General features: G+C 34.9%; 1 protein-coding gene across 1 annotated transcript in view; it reads left to right on the top strand.

The window, feature by feature from the left end:
• Positions 1-23,301, top strand: part of MDGA2 (MAM domain containing glycosylphosphatidylinositol anchor 2) — a 707,950-nt gene that overhangs the window by 609,150 nt on the left and 75,499 nt on the right. The window contains exon 12 of the mRNA XM_043986356.1: positions 1,063-1,083. Coding sequence (XP_043842291.1) covers positions 1,063-1,083 — 21 coding nt within the window. The remainder of the gene's footprint in view (positions 1-1,062; positions 1,084-23,301) is intronic.

Here is a 23,301-nt window from a genome sequence, read left to right as displayed (position 1 = left end):
AAATGATAAGCATTTCTAAGTGACTAAAATAAAGTATAATTTCAAGATAAAAGCTGTGGAATATTTTTGGATCCACATATTCAAGAGCATTGATTCAATTTCCATTATATTCCAAGTTATTTTCAAGATAAGCAGCCAGTAGGCCAGTGGGGACAGCTAGGTGGCACAGTGGCTAAAGCACCAACCCTGGATTCAAGAGGATCTGAGTTCAAATTCAACTTCAGACACTTGACACTATCGGTGTGATCCTGCCCCATCAAAAAACATATAAATAAATAAATAAATAATAAGCAGCCATCATATATAAAGACCATAGAAAATATGTGTCTGAAGAATTACTTTTATGTTTAAAATATCTAGATTTTAATAGGTTGCTAGCAAGATATCATCCTAGTTTTTATTTCAGAGTATATGATTAACATGGATTAGACTACTGAAAGGAAATTCCATTTCTCTCTCTCTCTCTCTCTCTCTCTGTCTCTCTCTCTCTCTCTCTCTCTCTATCTATCTATCTATCTATCTATCTCAACAATGAGGATTAAATGACTTGCCCGGGGTCACACAGCTAGTAAGTGTCAAGAGTCTGAGGTTGTATTTGAACTCAGGTCCTCCTGAATCTAGGACTGATGCTTTATCCATTGTGTCACCTAACTGCCCCCATTTCTCTTCTTCAGTACTATACTTAAAAGTGAAAAAGCCCATGCAATACAATAATTATCCTTTAGTGTTACTTAAGAAATATCATTGTTGAATCTTCTGGAACAAGACAGGTACCATGATCACTAAAGTATTTTGGTCAGTGGGCAGCTAGGTAGTGCAGTGGATAAGGCACCAGCCTTGGATTCAGGAGGACCTGAGTGCAAACCCAGCCTCAGACACTTACTAGCTGTGTGGCCCTGGGCAAGTCAATTAACCCCCATTGCCCTGAAAAAAAAAAAAAGGAAAAAAACAAGGAAAGTACTTTGGTCAGAGACAGTGATAGATTATGAAGAATTCCTTATGGTTTCATTTTTTTAAATCTTTAAATTTATACTAACTTTATTCTTTTGTTTTCTTTTTAAGCTCCCGTTAATCCTCATTTGCGTAAGTATTTTCATTATTCTTTTTAATATTACTTCATTTCATTAAATGTAAAAAAAAGTAATGTGAAAAGAATCACTAGACATTTTTTCTTTGTTTTAAAAAGAGCTGGTTTTTCTCTAGAATCAATATTTCACAATATTTCAGTTACTAATTTAAATGTTTTCAAAGGAAAATATACATGAATGGAAGTTATTATAATTATCAAGAAAGATGAATATAGGAAAAAATCACCTAATGTGAAAAGAGAAATGTCTTCTGCATCTTCATACAATATTCCCCAGATTTCTGTCCAGTTATAACTAACAAAGTCTAGTAGGATTATATTACAGGGGGAAAAATTCTCATTCTGTCTTTTGGAGAAAATGGAGTGATATAAATTAGGTGACAAAATTAGATGGATTTAGAACTGATGGGGTTATTAATGCTTTATCATTGTGGCAAGTCTTACAAATGGCATGAAGCTGGAAGCTACATTGGAATCTAAACTCAGAATTCTAACATTTTGACAAGTTGGACCACTGGGTTGAATCTAATAAGATGAAATTCTATAGGTATATATGTAAAGGCTTATAGTTGGATATAAAAATTATCTTTATTAGTTTAAGAAGAGGGAGGGTTAAACAATAAAAGATCTGGGGGTTTTAGTTTATTGCAAGCTCAATGTGAGTAAGCAGTAGTAGCAACCCACAAAAAAATCATGTGATTTGGGGTCCCATTGAAAGGCATGGCATACAGAAATATTCAAGTCAAGTGAATAATCATTTATTAAACTTTTTTCAGACACTAAGAAAGGCAAAGCAACATTCCTTTGCTCTCAAGGAGCTTACATTTTATAGGGGAAACAAAAATGCCCACAACTATGTAAAAACAAGATGTATATGAAGTAAATTGAAGATAATCCTAGAATCAAGACTTCTTGAGTAGAGAAGTAGTAAAGACTTCTGGAGTATTGTGCCTGATGATAAGAACCACAATTTAAGAAGGATATTGATAACCTGGAGATTGTTCTAAGGAGTGCAACTAGCATGGGCAAGGGCCTTAAGTAATACGAGACTCAGTTATATGAAGGAATTGGACATAGTTAGCCTGAAGAAAAATATGTCAGAGTGGATATAACAGTATTTAAAGTTTATTGGAGATATCATGTGGCAAAGAGGTTGTTCTTGTTCTTTTTGGCTAAAGAGAACAGAAAGGGCAATAATAGGCAGAAGTTACAAAGAGGCTTATTAAAGCTTAGTGTAAGAAAAACTCCATGATTAGAGCTGTCCAAAAGTAAAACAATGTGAGCCAAGACATTTTTCAAAGTTACAAACTGAATTTATTGTATATGGGTTTTTTTAAAGCAAACTCTGTATGATAAAGATTAGCAATTTAGTGTATAATCCTTTCTTTTTACAACATGGCATTTCTTAAATTCAGAATTTTAAGGAAGACAATTATTGGCTAATTTTCTACCTCAAAAGGTGGAAGTTTTCAGTCAGAGTTTAGAATAGCACTTATGTGATATCTTATAGTGGGAATTCCTTTCATTCCTTTCATGTTAGTTATAATGATTACTGTTTAGCAGTATAATTTGACCCCTGGAAGTACTATTCCTCCTTAATTTTTACTTTTTTTTTGTTTTACTTCAAATGCATTTTGTAATTGTTTGTCTGGTTCTATAAAGTACTCCCTGTGTAGACTTATTGATATAGCGTTAAATCTTAAATATATTTAGGTAATATGTTCATTTTTATTACATGGGTCTAGTCCAGATATAAACAAAGAAGGTCTCTCCAAATATTTATTTGTATGTGTGAAGTTGTTTGTAATTGTGTTTAAATGTTGAGATTGTCCTTGTAGAATGTCTCTCAGTGAGTCTATGAGAACGAGATATCTTTTTCTATTAACCTCTTCAATTTTGTTAGTATTATATAAAAATACTGATGATTTGTCTGATTTCATATCCTACTTTGAATGAAGTTAGGAATCAACTGAGTTAAATTTTTTATGACTTTCTGGGGTTTTTCTAAATAAACCCTGGACCATTTTTTGTTTGTTTATCTAATAGTTCCTTTGTGAGTGTTCAAGTTTATTTTCTATCACTATTTTTTTTAGTGAGTCAATTGGGGTTAAGTGACTTGCCCAGGGTCACACAGCTAGTAAGTGTCAAGTGTCTGAGGATGGATTTGAACTCAGGTACTCCTGACTCCAGGGCCGGTGTTCTATCCACTGCACCACCTAGCTGCCCCCTCAAGTTTATTTTCTATGATTGGTTTGTTTCCCTTGTTCTATTAATTTTAGTATTTTATATTCTTGTAGATAATTTCCACTTCTTTTCAATTCAAAGTATTGATTTGAAATTTATTATGGCATATGGTAGAAAATGCTGTCCTAAATCTATTTTTTAAAAAGAACTTTGCAATTTTCCTGGATTAATCAAATATACACTTGTATAAAATAGGTTCTTATAATTATTTGTATTTCTATTATGTTTGCTATTTTCATTTTTTATTTTGTTAATATGATCCTCCTATTTAAAATCAATTTAGCTAAAGATTATTTCATCTTGTTTTTTTTTTCAAAGAATTAGATTTTAGTTCTGTTTTTCAAAAATGTAACTTTTTTCTATTTTATCTATTCCCCTGGTTTCAAGATTTGATGTTTTCAACTAATCTAAATATTTTCTAAATTTTAAATTAAAATTAGTTAACTAATCAAGAGATTAATTCTTTTTAATTTTTTGAAAATCCATGTTCTCAAAAAAATGTTTTGTTCTAAGAACTTTACTATGTTGTCTCATATTATCATTCACTTTCAATTACTGTTTCTTTGATTTATTCTATTCTCATTATTCAGGATGACAAGATTATAATTTATCTTTTGCTTCAGTTTCTTCTAATAGTTACTGTTTTATTATGTGATGTTTTGTAAAGGATAAGTTTAATATATGTATTTTCCTCCCATTAACTTGTAATTTCTCTGTGCTTTAGTTCATGGCTTATTTTTAAAGGTATGTGGTGCTAATAAATAGCTATATTCCCTTAATCTTCACATTTAGAATATACCACAAACCATTTAGATGTATTTTCTACAAAATTTTGCTCAGCTTTATATTTTTATTTTTTGCTTATCTTTTTTAGTTTTTTAATTATCTCAGAAGGAACCTCAGTCTCCTAAAATTATTATGCAACTTTATTATATATATATATATATATCCAATTCAGCTAATATTTAAATGCTAAGTCATTTGGTGCATATAGGTCTAAAATTCATATCGTTTCATTGCTTATGGTTCTGTAATGTTTAAAAATTTGAGAGACATACTTGTTTCTGGGTAATTTAATCATTTTATTAATAATGCTAGTATATTATTAATAAAAGAGGTCAGTGGCATTCATGAATGCCCAAAATTTCTCATTTCAGTGGGTTCACAGTTTATATGCCCAGAGTGTTCCTGAGAGTGGTAATCACCTCTGATTAACAATTAATGAGAGAACAAATATTACTAAGAGAGGTGGGATATAATACAATGAGGGGCTTAAGGTAGTCAAATCTTTGTCAAAGAGACTTTTCAATTTTCATATCGCCTGTGTAACAAAATAGAGAATTCACATTTTCCCAGATGTGTCTTAGTGAAGAGCCATTCACCCAAACCTGGAATTTCTTTTACGGTCTTTCGTTAGATTTTAGCCTTTGGGAAAGATTTCCTACACTGGTTGATTTCCGTATGAGAAAGCAAAAAAGGGGAAAATCTAGGTCCTAATTCAATGATTAGTTCCTTTAAGCATAATATAGACAGATGAAAGGTATTTTGTGTATGAAATATTTATGTATCTACAATTTTAAAATATATTTAATAAAAATTTCTCCTAAGGTCTTTTTTTTTTCATTTTCTTTATTTTAGTGAGAGCATGATTACGACTTTTGCTTTTAAAAAAATTTATCTGATATATTGTAAATTTTGGTTTAACTTCCCTTTTTCTCAATATGCTAATTTAATTTTTAAGATATGTACTGGTTGTATTACAATAATTCTTTTGAAAACCAAAAATGGGGCAGCTATGTGGTACAGTGGATAAAGCACTGACCCTGGATTCAGGAGAACCTGAGTTTAAATCTGGCCTCACACTTGACACTTACTTGATCTTTGACCTTGGGTAAGTCACTTAATCCCCATTGCCCCGCCTCCCAAAAAATGATATCTCAAAAAAAAAATCCATACCACAGTTCCTATTCAGACCTCTCTTGCCCTTAGTCCCAATCAAAACTAGTAGGAAAAGAGGAGATTTAGCTATTTTATGTTACCTGTGAAATAGAAGCCAGAAGAAAAAACCTTAGCCTAATCTGCTCCTCATGGTCCTCTGGTAAAAAGGAAAAGGAATGAACTATTAAGGTACATGTCAAATATCCAGGGATTTTGGCAGCTAGCCTTAGTAATTCGCACTTATGATTAGATACTGATTTCCTTCATCTCATGATATGGAAGGTTTTTCATTTCCCAGGCCTGCATTCGAATCTGCTGGCTAAAATACTTCTCCTGTGCATGAAACACTGGAAAAAAGAACAACTGGAACACAGACAAAGACACACACACACACACACACACACACACACACACACACACACACACACATACACACAAACACCAGTACCACCATTAACAACACCAGCTATCTTTGCAAAAACTTCACAAAGTTGAGAATTCTATATGAAGGAACAAAATTAAAAATCCCCAGGTAGGAAGAAGGGGGCCTTTAGGAGAGACTATCTAACCCTTCTGCAACTATGAAAACTGACCAGTGAACCATGGCAATATGTCTTATACCATATTAAAATAAGCCACTCACAAAAATTGACTCGGCCCATAAAAACAAGGAGAGGAATGTCATGCAAGGGCTTGAGTTTAAAACTGAATACAAGGAGAGGAGAAATACATTCACCTATACAGTATACAGTGTAACAGATGCACTTGATCAGGTACCTAATAACAGAAACATCTAGTCAAAATATTGTGTGAACACCACCATCTCATGTAGTGATATATAAATGTGGAGAGGCATATAAAAATAGAAACTCTGAGGGTGAGAGAAGGAAACAGGCCCCAAAGGAAAACTGAGTACTGAGCCAGACTTGGTCTCTTTCACGCTTTTGGCCTCATGTTTTCCTCTCTTGGTCTTCTCCCCTTTTATTTATTTTTTCTCCACTGGGTCTGCCTCTTTCCCTTCTTCCATTATGACTCTCTTGGCTTTTTGAACTTGTATAAATTCTTTTCACTTCATCATTTTCTTTCTTGTCTAAGTCCTGAAACTTCTTCCCACAGGAAAGTCTCTTGTTTGAAAACCATATAGAAATGTATTTTTCAGGATCTTCTTTACCATTATTTCCACTACCCTCTTAACTTCACATGAAGAATGGAGTATATCTGGACACCAGGGATATGTGGCAACATCTGTAGGTTTTCAAACACACTCTGTTTTATTTTGTCCAGCATCCATTTGTGTTCTCATTGATCATGTTGGATGGACTAACATGGAGTTTGTGTCTGGTCCAAAGTAATCAAAGTAGTCATCAAAAAGGAAGTTCATTGGGAATCTCTATGTCCAATGCCACAGCTACCTTGTATGTACAGTATCTGATTATACTGTGGATGATGTCAATATCCCCTTTAACCATAAGCATGGGTAGATTGAAGATCTTGACAAACTCCAATTTTGTGGCATGGTCTTCGATAGTAAAGTTGAAACAACCTAATCAATCTCCAGATGGGAAATCAGAACCAAATTATACAACCTTTGCATTGGGTTGAAAGTCCTCCATTACCTTGGACATCATTGACTTGTAGGTGGCTTCATGAGATTTATCATCAATCTCATCTTGAAATTAGTTGGAAATTTTGTATTTGCCTTTGCCAACCCCTGTGTCCTTCAGGTCCCCCATTCCCCAGAAAAATCATTGATATCTAATTTGTGGTATAGAAAGCTTCTTCCACACTACCACTATAGTGAATGTTAATGTCAATATATAGCACCCTCATGTGGCATTTTAATCATTTTTAGGATGGCCAACACAATATTGTTGTTGTAAAAAAATCATAAGATTTGAATTTTTTATGATTCAGGCCTTTAGTCCAGTTAACATCACTATTTATCTTCTCTTTATTAAGTTTCTCTGCACTTTCCATAGATTCTTTGGTGAACAACAGAACGAACTTAAACCATTAAATAGCAAATCTCTGCATGTGTTCGCTGAACTCTGACATGTTATTAGGACAAATAGATTGGAAAAAAAACTGAATGTAGTCATCACTGTGGTACTTAGTCATCTCATCTCCATTGTCTTTGTAAGGAATACACATTTCTCTGTTCTAGTAGAGTCTATAGTTAAGAGCAGGCTATGAGTCATCATCAGAGACTCATGAGCTAAAGGGTCCATTATTGGTCCAGGCTCAGCCTATTACCAATCTGAGATTTGTGGTTGGATTCTGACTTAAAAGGGAGATTCCATGAATCATTACAGGAAGCTTTATTGGTAGCACATTGATGCTTACTACTACCAGAGAGGCCAGTGGTGGATATGAAGGTCAAGAGGCCACTGACAAAATCAGAGAAACCTATTGTAAGGAATAGGAAAAGAAAGACAAGGGGAATCTTGAGGAGAAGGGGTCCCACTCAGAGAATTAGATAATACCTATGGTAAAGAAGAGCTAATTCTTAGGCATCTTTTCAGAGAAGGAAACAATAAAGCTCTACAGTAATTGGTAGGAATTGCTTAGGGATAATGACTGAGAATTTTATGAGGTTCTTCAAGGATATCCCTTCTGCCCATCTGTATGATGGTGGGGCTTACTTATCTCTAGATGCAGAGCATCCAAAAGTCCAGAATTTTCAGGTTTATCCTTAAAAAGCTCTTCTATCTTATTCATAGCTGATGGTATCAGGGTCAGCTGAAGAACATGCTGAAGATTATTCTTGCTCATTGTGACACAAAAAGTGAGTGTTTATCTCTCTTTCTTCTCACTTTTGCTTCTTAATGAATATTTGTTGTTTAGTGGCTATCAACACACACTCTGAGTCTGGTTTATGCTTATTTTATTATGTTTATTATTATTATGTTTTATTTCATATAAACCTCCCCATACAAGCCCCACATATAATTCATATTCATTTTTGTCAGTGCTCTAATATTCCATCACATTCATGTATCACAATTTATTTAGCTATTTCTCAATTTAGAGGCATATGATCTTTTCTAATCTTTACTAGTAAAAAAGTAATAAAAAGGTTTTTTATTAAACTTTTAGGAAAAATAACTAGCTTATTCTAGCAAGAATATTTAATTCTTAATTCCATGGATACTAATTAGGTAAATAGTAAATGTTTCTATCACCACAATTATCATACTTCTAAATTGTTTTTTGGAGGTAGATTAACAGTATGTTAGTGTGCCTATCTTTCTATAATTGCACCAAGTTTTCATATTTAGTTAAAATTTCATTGTATGAGATAAAAAAACACAATGTTATTTGATTCACATTTCTCTTATTCATGATTTGGAACATTTTTTCATACGATTATTAATAGTTGCGATTCTTTTTGTGAGAACTGTTTATCCAAAACTAATGTTAGTGACTATTTATTGATTGATCAATATCCATTGACCACTTTTATTGGGTATGGATTTTGATCTTATATATTTGCATCAATTCCCTACATATTTTGGATAGCAGGCATGTAGCCTTGATATTTTATGCTAAAATATTCTTTCCATTATAAAACTTTCTTATAACCCTAGAAAGGTTTTTTTTTAATTAATGTAAAAGTGTTTTCACTATCATAAATTTGGAATTATCTTTTTATCTTTGTGATTTCCTATATTCCTTGTTTACAATAATCATAGCTTCAAAAGGTACTTCATCTAGCTTTTACAAAATAATTAAATTATTAATATTTTGGTCATGTATTAAATTTGAAATTACTTTGGTTTGTGGTATAAGATATTGTTCTAACTGTAATTTGAGGGTTTACAGGTTTTCAGGAAAGACTAATACTTTTTGTGTGAGGGCTGCTAAACCTGTTTAAGACCTGCTTTCCAACTTTGGTGTTTAATCCATCATTCAACTTTCAACTATGGCTCCAAGAAGTGGTAGCATGTGCAGTAGCCACATCCCAATAAACCATTTTGACAACCAGGCTTAAACAGGTTGAGAGTAACCAATGGTTCTCAAATCTGTTGGCGAGTTACAGCATATGAGCACTTTCTCCAGAAGACTGGGTAGATGAAAACAATTTCTTCCAATGGCCATGAAAGGAGATAAAGCAGGTAATGTGGAGCACTTAGAGCTTTTTTAAACATCAAAAATGCCAAAATCATCCATAGTATCCCAAGCCATTGCCATTCATCTTGAATTTTGTCTTGTCACTGGACTTTGATGACTCTGGAAGAAAGAGTGAGGCTGACAACTTTGTGCCCATTTGTCTCACTCAAATCCAATTTATATGTGAGATAAAATACATCACCCATACCATTTTAGTATGTTTACATACCTCAAAGTCCTATAGTGAAGAGTAAGTGATAAAAAAGCAGGTCCAGATACACTGGAAAATATATTCACAACCCTGTACACAAGTAGCCCAGGCCACAGAGTTGTGTTCACATGGACTAAAATAGTAGTGGAATTCTTAAGTCTTCTGTTATCTGAGCAGCATTTTTTCAAAAAAAATATTTTTCACCTATTTCATGTAAAGACATTTTAAACATTCATTTAATTTTTTTGAATTCCAATTTTTCTCTCTTTCCCTCACTTCCCATCTCCTAAGATGATAAGCAAATAATATAGTTTATGTATGTGCAATTTTATAAAACCTATTTCTGTATTAGTAATCTTGTGAAGGAAGAAACAAACCAAAAGAAAAAAAATACAACAAAATTAAGTGAAAAATAGTATGCATCAATCTGCATTCAAACTCAGTTTTTATCTGGATGTGGGTAGCATTTTTCATCATGAGTCTTTTAGAATTGTCTTGGAACATTGTATTGCTGAGAATAGGTAAGTCATTCACAGTTGATCATTGTACAATATTGTTGTTTCTGTCTGCAATATTTTCCTGGTTTTTGTCACTTCACTTTGCATCAGTTCCTATAAGTCTTTTGAGGTTTTTCTTAAAGCATCCTACTCATCATTTTTTATCACACAGTAGTATTCCATTACAATCATATGCCACAACTTCTTCTGCCATTCCCCAGTTGATGAGTATCTCCTCATTTTCAGTTCTTTGTCACCACAGAAAGAGCTGCTATAAATAGTTTTGTATCAATAGGTACTTTTCACTTCTTTTCTTTTCTCTTTGGGATATAGACCTAGTACTGGTATAACCGGGTCAAAGGGTATGCAGTTTTATAGCCTTTGGTCATGGTTCCAAATTATTCTTCAGAATGGTTGGATCGATTCACAGCTCAACAGACAGTACCATAGTGCCCATTTTTCCCAAATTTCCTCCAATATTCATAATTTTCATTTTCTGTCATATTAGCCAATCTGATAAAGGTGTGAGTTGTTTTAATTTTCATTTCTCTAATCAATTGTGATTTAGACTATAGATTTGTATGACTATGGATAGCTTGATTTTGTTACCACCTGTTCATATCCTTTGACTATCAATTGGGGAATGACTTGTACTCATAAATTTGATTTAATTCTCTATATATTTGAGAAATTAGGACTTTATCAGAGACACTTGTAAAAATTGTTTCCCAGTTTTCTTCTTTCCTTCAAATCTTGGTTGCAGAGGTTTCATTTGTGCAAAACCTTTTTTACTTTAATACAATTTTATATCTCATAATGCTATCTATCATTTATTTGGTTACAAATTCTCTGCTCCATCGATATGACAGGTAAACTATTCCTTGTTCTCTTGATTTGTTTATGGCATCACTTTTTTTTTTTTTGGTGTGTGAAGCAATTGGGGTTAAGTGACTTGTCCAGGGTCACACAGCTAGTAATTGTTAAGTGTCTGAATCCAGATTTGAACTCAGGTCCTCCTGAATCCAGGGCCAGTGCTCTATCCACTGTGCCATCTAGCTGCCCCTGACATCATTCTTTATGTCCAAATCATGTACCCATTTTTGCCTTATCATGATATATGGTGTAAGATGTTGGGCTATACCTAGTTTCTTCTAGACTATTTTCCAGTGTCCCTAGAAGTTTTTGCCATATAGGGAGTTCTTATTCCCAAAGTTGGAGTCATTAGGTTATCAAACACTAGATTACTATAGTCATTTACTACTGTGTCTTATGTACCTAATCTATTCCACTGATCCACCACCCTATTTCTTAGCCAGTGATAGTTTTGATGATTACTACTTTATAAAACAGTTTTAGATCTGGTATTCTAGCCCACCTTTCACATTTACCCCCATTAATTCTCTTGCTATTCTTGACCTTTTGTTCTTCCAGATAAATTTTGTTATTATCATTTCTTGTTCTATAATATAATATTAGATAGTGTGGTGGGTATGGCACTGAATAAATGAATTAATTTAGGTAGAATTGTCACTTTCATTGTATTGACTCAGTCCACCCATGAGCAATTGATATTTTTCCAATTTTTTAGATATGACTTTATTTGTGTGAAAAGTATTTTATCATTGTGTTCATGTAGTTTCTGGGTTTGTCTCGGCAGATAGATTCCAAAGTATTTTATATTGTCTACAGTTATTTTAAATGGAATTTCTCTTTCTATCTCTTGCTGCAGAGGTTTGTTGATAATATATAGAAATGCTGATGGTTTATATGGGTTTATTTTGTATCCTGCAACTTTGCTAATGTTGTTAATAATTTCAAGTAGTTTTTAATTGGTTCTCTGGCATTCTCCAAATATACCATCATATCCTTTGCAAAGAGAGAAAATTATGTTTCTTCGTCTGAATAGCCTTTATTAAAGACTGTATTGTTCACTTCCTGGCATGGGAAAGGAGTTAGAAAAGGTGGCCTAAATTCTGTCTGCTTCACCCAACCTAAGCCTGGTCTATTTATCATGGTTAGTGGGGATTCTAGTCCATCATCTAAACACAAAAATATGTATAAAAGTTTTTGCAAAGATGATTAATGTGTATACACTTATAGACAACATGAAACCCAATAGACCTGAAAGACAAACAGATCTTGTTGAGAGGGAACTTAGCATATAATAAAGCTGGCAAATGAAGGTCAGTTTACTGAAGTTAGAGCTAGATGCACATTTTTTCTAGAATGACTACAGGAATGGGCAGTACAGTGAAGCTGGCATAGTGTTCACAGTCAAAACTAATTTAGTCAACAAGCTTGCATACCTCCAAAAAAAAGTAAATGACAAGTTCCTGACAATTTGATTGCCACTTTCATGAAAGCATTACATCATCATCATCAGTGCATATGCTCACAATATAATTAAGTTTGGTAAAGACAAAGAAAAATTCTATAAAGACCTGAAGACCATCATCATCAATAACTGAAAGAGGACAAGCTTATAATTCTAAAGTTACTTTAACACCAGAGTAGGCATAGGCTATCAGACATGGTAAGAAGTCTTTTGAAGGAATGAAGTTCAAAATGGAAATAATAATGATCACTTATTACAGAATTCTTGTGTCTTGTGACCTCTTCACCAGTACCACCTTCCCTTTACCTCAAAGCAATAAAACTTCAGGGATACACATTTGCAGCAGACATTGGAATAAAATATACTGTCATTATGAAGAGAAATATGTGAGAGTGACAAAGATGATGTGGGGAGTAGAGTGCTGGACCAATCATAGACTTATCCTCTCCAAGTTGAACATGCACATTCATCAAAAGCAGTGACTCAAAGGCAAGACTACTACCAGAAGACAATGTCAACAAGTACTTCTCCATGCATAAATAGTTTGTTGCTAACTTGGAGGGAAAGCTGAGCCAAGACATAATTGGCAATAGTAGAGCAGAAAATAAGTGGGCAACATTCACAGATTTGTTGTACACTACTACATTTACTCATCTGACCTAGAACACATGCAAACATCAAGATTGGTTTGATAAAAGTAATGGAAAAATTCAGAAGCCAAGTGAAAAATGAAAACTCCATAGGGTTTACCAGCAGAATATTTCATCTGAAGGTAATATTTAACTCCATCAAAAGTAAAGTACAACCAAAGCTTAGAGGGATACAGGATTCTTGGTTCAGTAAGAAGGCAAAAGAAATTCAGTTTTACACTGTTAATAACACTTCAAAGTGCTTCTACAATGTCCTAATTGCTATTTATTTATGGTGCATCTCAATTACTCTGTACTGGTAGAGCCAAATTGATTAGTGATAAGGACATGAATGTGGAGAAATTGGCTGAATACTTCTACAGTGCTCTCAACAGACCATCAACCAATGTGGAAACCACTGACCATATACCTCAGGTTGAAGTCAATCTCTCTGTAGCCAAAGTTCCAACTGAAGAAGAGGTTTTGAATGCCATTAGGCTACTCTTGTGGGGCAAAGTACCAGGTGTTGATTCTAGTCCAACTGTGATTAACACAGAGCAAAGAGTCCATTGCTCATATAAAAGCTGACTGAAATCTATCAGGTTATGTGAAGAGGTTATCCCCCAGGAGACCTAAGATGTCTCCATTGACCCTCTCTGTAAAAAAAAAGGAAATAAGGGGTGAAGCCAAGATGGTGTAGGAAAGGCAGTGACTTGCCTGACCTCTCCCCAAGACCCCTCCAAATACCTTCAAATAATGCCATAAGATAATTCCTAGAGCAGCAGAGCCCACAAAAGGACAGGGTGAAATCATTTTCCAGTCAAAGACAACTTAGAAGGTCAGCAGGAAAGGTCTGTTGTACCAGGGTTAAAGTAGAGTCCAGCCCAGTGCAGACCACACCAGCACAGATCCAACCCCAGCACAGATGTAACCCAAGCAAACCAGGCCTTGGTAGCCTCTGAATCAGCTGTACCAGCAGGTACTTCTGAAACTCAATCCATGGATGGTAAGGGGCCAGGGGAAGATTACAAGGTTCTCTTTGCTGGTGCTGAGGCAGGACTCTGTTGTTTTGCTGGTGAATGGATCCAGGTTGCAGTCTTGGGTGTTGGTCCCAGGTGGGGGAGGAACATAAGCACACAAGAGCTTTCAGCCATAGTGAAGCAGGGCTCTGTCCATAGTTCCAGGGCAGAAAAGTAGGCCTGTGCTTGCTTGCAGATCAGAGCACAGGCTAGAAGAGTGGTGAACATACCTCTCCTTAAATCATACCACCTTGAAAGAACTAAGGACTTACAAATTCCTAGAATTATCTCAGAGAACAGCTGCTCAAAGCCCCTGAAGCTTGGGACAGTGCCCCCTCCTCCCTGGAAGCAATGCCCCACTTTAACTTAGAGTTAAAAGTCAGGAAATATGCTGGGGAAATGAGCAAGCATAAAAATAATGTTGACCCTAGAAAGTTTCTATGGTGAGAAGGAAGATCAAAATACACCATCACACAAAGAAAACAAAGTCAAAGCTCCTATATTCAAAGCTTCCAAGAAAAATATGAATTGGTCTCAGGCCATAGAGGGCCTCAAAAAGGATTTTGAAAATGAAGTAAGAGAGGTAGAGGAGAAAATGGAAAGAGAAATGAGAGTGATTCAAGAAAATCATGAAAAAAGTTAAGAGTTTGAAAAGCCAAATTGACCAAATGGTACAAAATCTGTATGAAGAAAATAATTGCTTTAAAATTAGAATTGAGCAAATGGAAGCTAATAACTTTATGAGAAAGCAAGACACAATAAAGAAAAACCAAAAGAATGAAAAAATAGAACACAATGTGAACTATCTCATTGAAAAAACAACTGATCTGGAAAATAGATCCAGGAGAGATCATTTGAAAATTATTTGACTACCTAAAAGCCATGATCAACAAATTGTCAGAGAAAATTTCACTAATATTCTAGAACCAGAAGGTAAAATAGAAATTGAAAGAATCCACAGATCACCTCCTGAAAGAGATCCCAAAATGAAAACTTCCAGGAATATTATAGCCAAATTCCAAAACTCCCAGGTCAAGGAAAATATATTGCAAGCAGCCAAAAAGAAATAAATCAAGTATTGTAGATCCACAGCCAGGATAGCACAAGATCTAGAAGCTTCTACATTAAAGGATTGTAGGGCTTGTAATATGATATTCTGGAGGGCAAAGGAACTGGGATTACAACCAAGAATCACCTACCCAGCAAAACTGAGTATAACCTTCAAGGGGAAAATGAGCATTCAATGAAAGAGAGGACTTTAAGGCATTCTTGATGAAAAGACCTGAGCAGAATAGGAAATTTGATTTTCAAATACAAGATTCTAGAGAAGCATAAAAAGGTGAACAGGAAAAGGAAATCATAAGGGATATTAAAAGGTTAAACTGTTTACATTCTTACATGCAAAGATGATACTTGAAACTCATAAGAAATTTCCCATTATTAGGGCAGCTGTTCATATTCAACTCACAGGTGTGAGTTGAATATGAAGGGATGATAAAAATAAAATTGGGGGTGAGGGAAAGGGAGAGATGGGATGTGGTAAAGTATCTCACATAAAAGAAACTAGAAAAAGCTTATATAATGGAGGTGAAGATTGGGGAATGTGCTGCAGAGTGAGTGAGCCTTACTCTCCTCAGAATTGGCTCAAAGAAGGAATAATATACGCACTCAATCAGGTATAGTAATCTATCTTACCCTTCAGGAAAGTAGGAAGGCAAGGGAATAAGGGTGGTGGTGAAAGAAGGAGGGCAGATTGGGGGAGAGGGCAGTAAAAAGCAAAATGCATTTGAGGATGGGCAGGGTGAAGGAAGATAGAAAATAAAGTAAATGTCATGGGGAGGGAATAGGATGGAGAAAAATGCAATTAGCAATAGTAACTGTGAAAAAAATTGAAGCAAGTTTGTCTGACAGGCCTCATTTCTCAAACATATAGAGAACTGAGTCAAAACACATAGAGAAATGAGTCAAATTTGTTAAAATAAGAGCCTTTCCACAATTGATAGATGATCAAAGGATATGAAGTTTTCAGATGAAATAATCAAAGCTACCTATAGCCATATGAAAAGAGAATCCTCTAACTCACTATTTTTTTGGAGAGATGCAGGTCAAAACAATTCTGGGGTACTACCTCATACCTATTGGATTGGATAATAGGACAGCAGAGGAAAATGACAAATGTTGTAGGGGATGTGGGGAAAGTGAGACATTAATACACATGTGGTACCATTGTAAACTGATTCAAACATTCTGTAGAGTAATTTGGAACTAAGACTAAAGGGCTATAAAACCATGAGTACTAATCGACTTAGTAATACTACTATTAGGTTGGTATCCAAAAAGAGATTTTTTTAAAAGTTGATTTCGAAATTGACATGCCCATCAATTGGGTAATGGCTTAGCAAATTGTGGTATGAGATTATGATGGAACACTATTGTGCTATAAGAAATGATGAGCAGGATGCTTTCAGAAAAACTTGGAAAGACTTACATGAGCTGATACAAAGTGAAATGTACTGTATACAAAATAACAGCAATCTTGTAATCAGCTGTGAATGACTTGGTTATTTGCAGCAATACAATGATCCAAGACAACTCTAAAGGACTTATAAAAAATGCAATCCATCTCTAAAGAAAGAACTAATGGTATCTGAATACAGATTGAAGCATAATTTTTTTAGTTACTTTTTCTAAAGTTTTTTTTTGTTCTGTTTTCTTTCACAACCTGAATAATGTGGAAATGTTTTACATTGCATACATATATGACTTACATTGAATTGCTTGAGTTCTTAAGGGGTGGTGGGAGGGAGGGAGGGAGGGAGGGAGAGATTTTGGAACACAAATTTAAAAAATCTATTTTAAAATTTGTTTTTGGGGCGGCTGGGTGGTGCAGTGGATAAGGCACCAGCCCTGGATTCAGGAGTTCCTGAGTTCAAATCCAGCCTCAGACACTTAACACTTACTAGCTGTGTGACCCTGGGCAAGTCACTTAACCCCATTGCCTGTAAAAAAAAATTGTTTTTACATTTAATTTGGAAAAAAAAAATTCTAAATAAATGAAAAAAGGAAAGGAAATAGGTTGTCCTTTGACAATCATGAGGGCATTATCTCTCTTCATCATTGTTGGCAAGATTCTAGCCAGTATCTTCCTTAATAAACTGATTGTTCACCCAGGAGATGGAAGATGAGAGCTGTCTCATCTAATCTCATCATGGTTGAGGAACAGTCTATATGGTGTTTGCTGCTGGACAACTCTGGAAGAAATACCGGCTCCAGAACACAGTTCTATCCATAATATTCACAGATCTGACCAAGACCAAGTTGTGAGGGACTGTGAAAGATCATGGCAAAATTTGGTTGCCTGGAGAAGTTCATCAGTACTGTATGCCAGTTGCACAATGGCATGCTTGCTCCCATAATTTTTAGCATATTTTAAGTTATGTTGTCATATGTCTTCAATGAGGATGAAAATGGCATCAAGGTCTGCTACCACACATATATTTTTTAATTTGAAAAATCCATGAACCAAGACCAAAGTGAACAGAGAATTGATGCATGACTTTTTGTTTTCAGATAATTGGCTACTCAGTGCTTCCTCTGAGACTGAGATATAACAGAGTATGGATCAATTATATACTACTTGTGCTAATTTTGTCATTACAATTAATGCCAAAGAAACAGAACTGGTATCACACCATTCATATGTCAACCATCAGTTGCAACAAATGTAGAAATTTTTATTGCTTTGGATAAGTTCACTTACCTTAACAATAAACTTTCCAAGGATGTACACAAAGATATTGATATTAATACATAAACATTTCCAGAGCTAGCTCAGTGTTTGTGAGATTCTGAAGGAAAGGAGAGAGAAGACTGCCAACCAAACTAAAGTGTTTCAGAGCTGTTGTGCTGATCTCACTGTTGTATGCCTGTGAAACCTGTACAGTCTACCAGTGTCATTCCAGAAAAGTCCTTAACAATCTGCCATTTGAATTGTCTTAGGGGGATTATGAAGTTAACCTGGCAAGATACTGTACTAGGCAATAAGGTCTTCTTAAGAGGAATTCAGCTACAACAAGGAGGAGAGATATGAATAAAAGCCAGGTCTAATTGATGGATCAAGTGAGGGCAATGAGGGCAAATGATTTATGTGGGGCAATGAGGGTTAAGTGACTTGCCCATGATCACTTGTAAGTGTCTTGTAAGTGTAAGATACTTGTCTGAGGCTGGATTTGAACTCAGTTCCTCCTGAATCCAGAGCTGGTGCTTTATCCACTGTGCCACCTTGATGATCCTGAGGGGGTTTTTTTGAATGGGGGAGACCTAGACACATTTTTGAGGAAGGAGAAGACATGGGAAGCAATCAAAACAGTGATAGATTGAAGATTTGTGAAAGAATTGAGAAGACATCATCAATTGGAGAAATCTATTAAAGAAGGCAAGATAGAATGGGATCACTTGTACATGTAGAAAGGTTTGCCTTGGTAAGGAAAAGGGCCCCCTCTTTATATTAGACAGAGGTGGAGAAGTATTTAATGTAGGATGGCTTCTGAGTCAGGTAAGAAGAGAAGAGAAAAGGGGAAACTCAGCAAGTGTCCTCAATTTTTTTTCAGTGAAAAATGACACTAGATTATTTCTTGAAAGTGGGAAGAAAAAAGAGGGGGTTTGAAGTTATTGCAGTCATTTGGATCATGTTTCATTTAATAAGTTATAAAAATCATTGCCTTGCCACAATAAAGGCCATGTTGACATTATATAATATAAATTTGTTGTGGATCAAGTACAGATAGTTTTGCAATTTTTCTCCAACTTCATTCTGTGGTACATGAATAGGAGTGAAGGAAATCAGTGTTGGGAATAATTCAAGGCTTGGGCTTAGCAGGGATGCTTGGTGATAGAATAAGGGGAAAAGGAATTAGAGAGTAGAATATAGTGCTTTCATTAAGGGGACAAGATGGGAAAGGAAGGAGAGTATAGGAATCATGGACTGGAAATGAAATAAGATAGACAGGCAAATAAGCTGTACTCTAATCAGTTCAAAGGCTAACAATAAAAGGAAACTAACTTCTGTTCTCTCAAGAAAAAGAAAGGTAACAGGAAAATGAGTGAAGAGACAAAGTGGGGTTGAAAAAGGGGCAGGAGGTAAAATTTGTTTCAGTGACAAGAGGAGGTATTAAAATGCCCCCTCCAACCATTCTACAATAAGAAAAGAGTGATTTTTACAATGGTTATTATAGGCAGAGATAGGTTGCTTAGGAAAAAAATGAGTAATCATCTTGCCTCAGGAGGGAAATCAGAGAATCTGGGGTCAACAAAAACCCAAAAGAGTAGAAAGGCATGGACATAGAGAAAAGGTTGTGAGGCAAATGGTGGAAAATGACCAAGGGGAATATAAAAGTTAATAATTAACTACACAGCCAGGGATATAGAAAAATCTTACCATGTACGATTGTACAATATTCTCTCCATCACCTGCAGGAAGTAGTATTCCTAAGCAACAGGCACAATGGAAAAGGAGGACAAAGAAAGTGCAAGATATATAGGGCAATGTCAGATAGTGTTTAAAAGAAAAAAACACAAAATGAATTCCCAAAATGGTTTAATTTCATGAAGATAATGAAGAAGGACTAAAGGCCATGAATCAAAGAATAAAAATTAAAACAGAAAATCAGATAAGTAAAAAATACTTTTTGGATAGAGACAGAAAATGATATTTAAAAACATTAAAGAAGAAAAGAAATTGGAGAAGAAAAGAAAGGAGATTCTACTTAACTATTTAACCCCCAAAAGAATAGAATTAAAAAAAATAAAAGCAAGAAAGCAAAAAACAACTTTGGGGAAAGTAAATAAATGGGAAGTGGGAGAGCTTGAAAGTAAGTGGAGACCCAAGGAGAAGAGTATGGCTTGTGAAAGAGGCATGGCCTGGAAATGAAATAAGGAGTGGGGATCATACCTAGGTTGAAGAACAGTGATAGGTATTGCAAGGCAGAGGGAAATATAGAATGATAAAAATATATAATAAAATAAAGAAATTTTAGTGTTTGTGAACACAAAAGTGAAATATCTTCAGGCTTAAAATAACCTAGAAGGCCTTTAGGAAAGTTCTGTCTCACCTGGGTAAAAGGGAAGTGTAGCTCAGCACATAAGGTGTCTGGGCAAGCCAGCAGAATTCTCTTAGCCACAACACAGATTAAGAGCTGAGGACCCTTGGTCCTAGAACAGCAAGATAGTGGCACAGCAGGCCAGTTGTGAGGCCCCCAGTTTTAATGCAAAAGGCAATCTGCCAACTTGGTATCCATTGCCCAACATGCACAACTAGGATAGGCCACCCCAGTGCAGTGAACAAACTGAAAGCCACTGGGGCCATAGAGCAGAAAGCCAGTGATAAGGTCCCTGGTCCCCAGCAAAAGAAGCTTTGAACAGTGCACTCTGTACCTCAGGAGGAAAACCCAAATTAATAAGTTACAAAATATGCCAAAATATAAATAAGAAACAGAAAAGAACCCTCACCACAGAAAACTACAGTAGTGACAAGGAAGACCAAATTGCAAACTCAGAAGAGGACAACAATGCCAAAATGGTCTCAAAACATAAAAGCCCTCTTGGAAAGGCTCAAAAAAGATTTTATAAATCAAATAAGAGTGGTAGAAGAAAAACTGGAAAAAGAAATGAAAGTTATGCAAGAGAGAGTCAATAGGTTGGAAAAAGAAAATAACTCCTTAAAAATACAATTGGACAAATGGGAAAAGAGGTGCAAAAACTGACTGGGGAAAATAATTCCTTAAGAATCAGAACTGGGTAGATGGAAGCTAATGATTCAGTGCAACATCAGGAAGCAGTAAAGCAGAATCAAAAGAATGTAAAAGTAGAACATAAAATATGTTCAGGAAAAATAATCAGACCTGGAAAATAGATCCAGAATTCAATTTAAGAATAATTGGACTGCCTGGGGTCCATTATCAAAAAAAGAGCCTGGGCAGCATATTTCAAGACATTATCAAGGACAACTGCCCCCAAAGGTCTTAGAATAAGAGGAAAAAAATAGTCATTGAAAGAATCCACCGATCACCTTCTGAAGGAGACCCAAAGGAAAATTCCAGGGAATATTGTAGCCGAATTCAAGAATTATCAGGTAAAGGAGAAAATAGTGCAAGCAACCAGAAAGAAACAATGTAAAAACCAAGAAGCAACAATAAGGATTATGCAGGACCTGGCAGCTTTAACATTAGCAGATTAAAGGACTTGGAATATGATATTCAAGTGGCAAAAAGAAATTGAACTACACCCAATAGTGCACTACCCCACAAAATTAATCTTAAATCTTTCAAGGGAAAAGATGGGCATTCAATGAAATAGAAGACTTTAAAAGTTTCCTAATGAAAACTCCAGAACTGATCAGAAAATTCAATCTTCATGATATTACACTATGACCAGGTGGGATTTATACAACTAATGCAGGGCTGGTTCACCATTAGGAAAATTATCAAAATAATTGACCACATCAATAAGAAAACTAACCAAAATCATATGATTTTCTCAATAGATGGAGAGAAAGTTTTTGAAAAAATACAGCACGCATTCCTATGGCTAGAAAGCATAAGAATAAATGCAGCTTTCCTTGAGATGATAAAAACAAAATCTATCTAAGACCATCAGGAAGCATTATATGTAATTGGGATAAGTTAGAAGTGTTTTCAGTAAGATCAGGGGTGAAATAAGGATGTCCATTAACATCACTATTATTTAATATTGTACTAGAAATGTTAGTTTTAGCAATAAGAGAAGAAAAAGAAATTGAAGGATTTAGAATAGGCAAGTAGGGAAAAAACTATCACTCTTTGCAGATGACATGATGGTATATTTAGAGAATCAAACAAAAATCACCTTGAAACAATTAATTACTTTAGCAAAATTTCAGGATATAAAATAAACCCACATAATTCATCAGCATTTCTATATATGACCAACAAAGCCCAGCAGCAAGAAAGTAAGAGAAACTGCATTTAAAATAATTGTAGACAATCTGAAATATTTGGGCATCTACCTGCCAAGGGAAACACAGGAACTATATGAATACAATTCCAAAACACTTTTCACACAAATCAGATCTAAGCAAATGGAAAATATCATTTGCTCATGGGTAGGCTGAGCTAATATAATAAAAATATCAATTCTACCTAAATTAATTTACTTATTCAGTGTCAAATCATTCAGACTACCAACAATATTTTATAGAGATAGAAAAAATAAAAATAAAATTCATCTGGAAGAACAAAAGGTCAAGAATATCAAGGGAATTAATGAAATAAAAAGAAATTCAAAGAAAGGTGGCCCAGCTCTACCAGATCTAAAACTATATTATAAAGTGGTAACCGTCAAAACTGTTTGGTATTGGCTAAGAAATAGAGTGGTGGAAAATGGGTAGATAATATAGACATAAAGGGTAATACTATAGGCAAAGTAGAAAAAGAAGGAAGAGTTTATTTGTCAGATCTAGGGAAAGGGGAAGAATTTATGACAAAAATGAGATAGAGATCATTATGAATTGCAAAATGGATCATTATGATTACATTAAATTTTAAAAAGTTTTTGCACAAACAAAACCAGTGCAACCAAGATTTGAAGGAAAGCAGAAAGGTGGGATACAATTTTTACAGTGTTTCTGATAATAGCCTCATTTCTCAAACATATAGAAAAGTGAATCAAATTTATAAGAATACAAGTTAGGGCAGATAGATGGATAGAGTACTGGCCCTGGAGTCAGGAGGACCTGAGTTCAAATTTGACCTCAGATACTTGATACTTACTAGCTGTGTGACCCTGAGTAAGTCACTTAAGCCCAATTTCCACACCAAAAAAAAAAGAAGAAAAAGAAAATAAAAAGAAAAAAAGTCATTCCTCAAATTAGAAAATAGTCACAGGATATGAACAGGCAGTTTTCAGATGAAGAAATCAAAGCTATCTGTTGTCATACATATTTTAATTAATCGAGATTATTGAATATTTTTGTTGTCGTTGTCAAGGCATGTCTGACTCTGTAACTGCATTTGTGCTTTTCTTGTCAAAGATACTGGAGTGGTTTGTCATTTTCTCTATCTCATTTTATAAATGAGGAACTGAGGCAAATAGGGGTTAAGTGACTTGCCAAGGGTTATACAGTTGGTATGTGTCTGAGGTACTGGAGTGACCATGTGCAGCAGAATTGCTTTCCCAAACCTGTTCTCAGTGTCCACA

Source organism: Dromiciops gliroides, chromosome 2 (genome assembly GCF_019393635.1).
Source record: "Dromiciops gliroides isolate mDroGli1 chromosome 2, mDroGli1.pri, whole genome shotgun sequence".
In the NCBI taxonomy this organism is placed as follows: domain Eukaryota; kingdom Metazoa; phylum Chordata; class Mammalia; order Microbiotheria; family Microbiotheriidae; genus Dromiciops; species Dromiciops gliroides.
The sequence above is the reverse complement of the archived record's forward strand: the minus strand, read 5'-3'. Positions and strand labels throughout refer to the sequence as shown.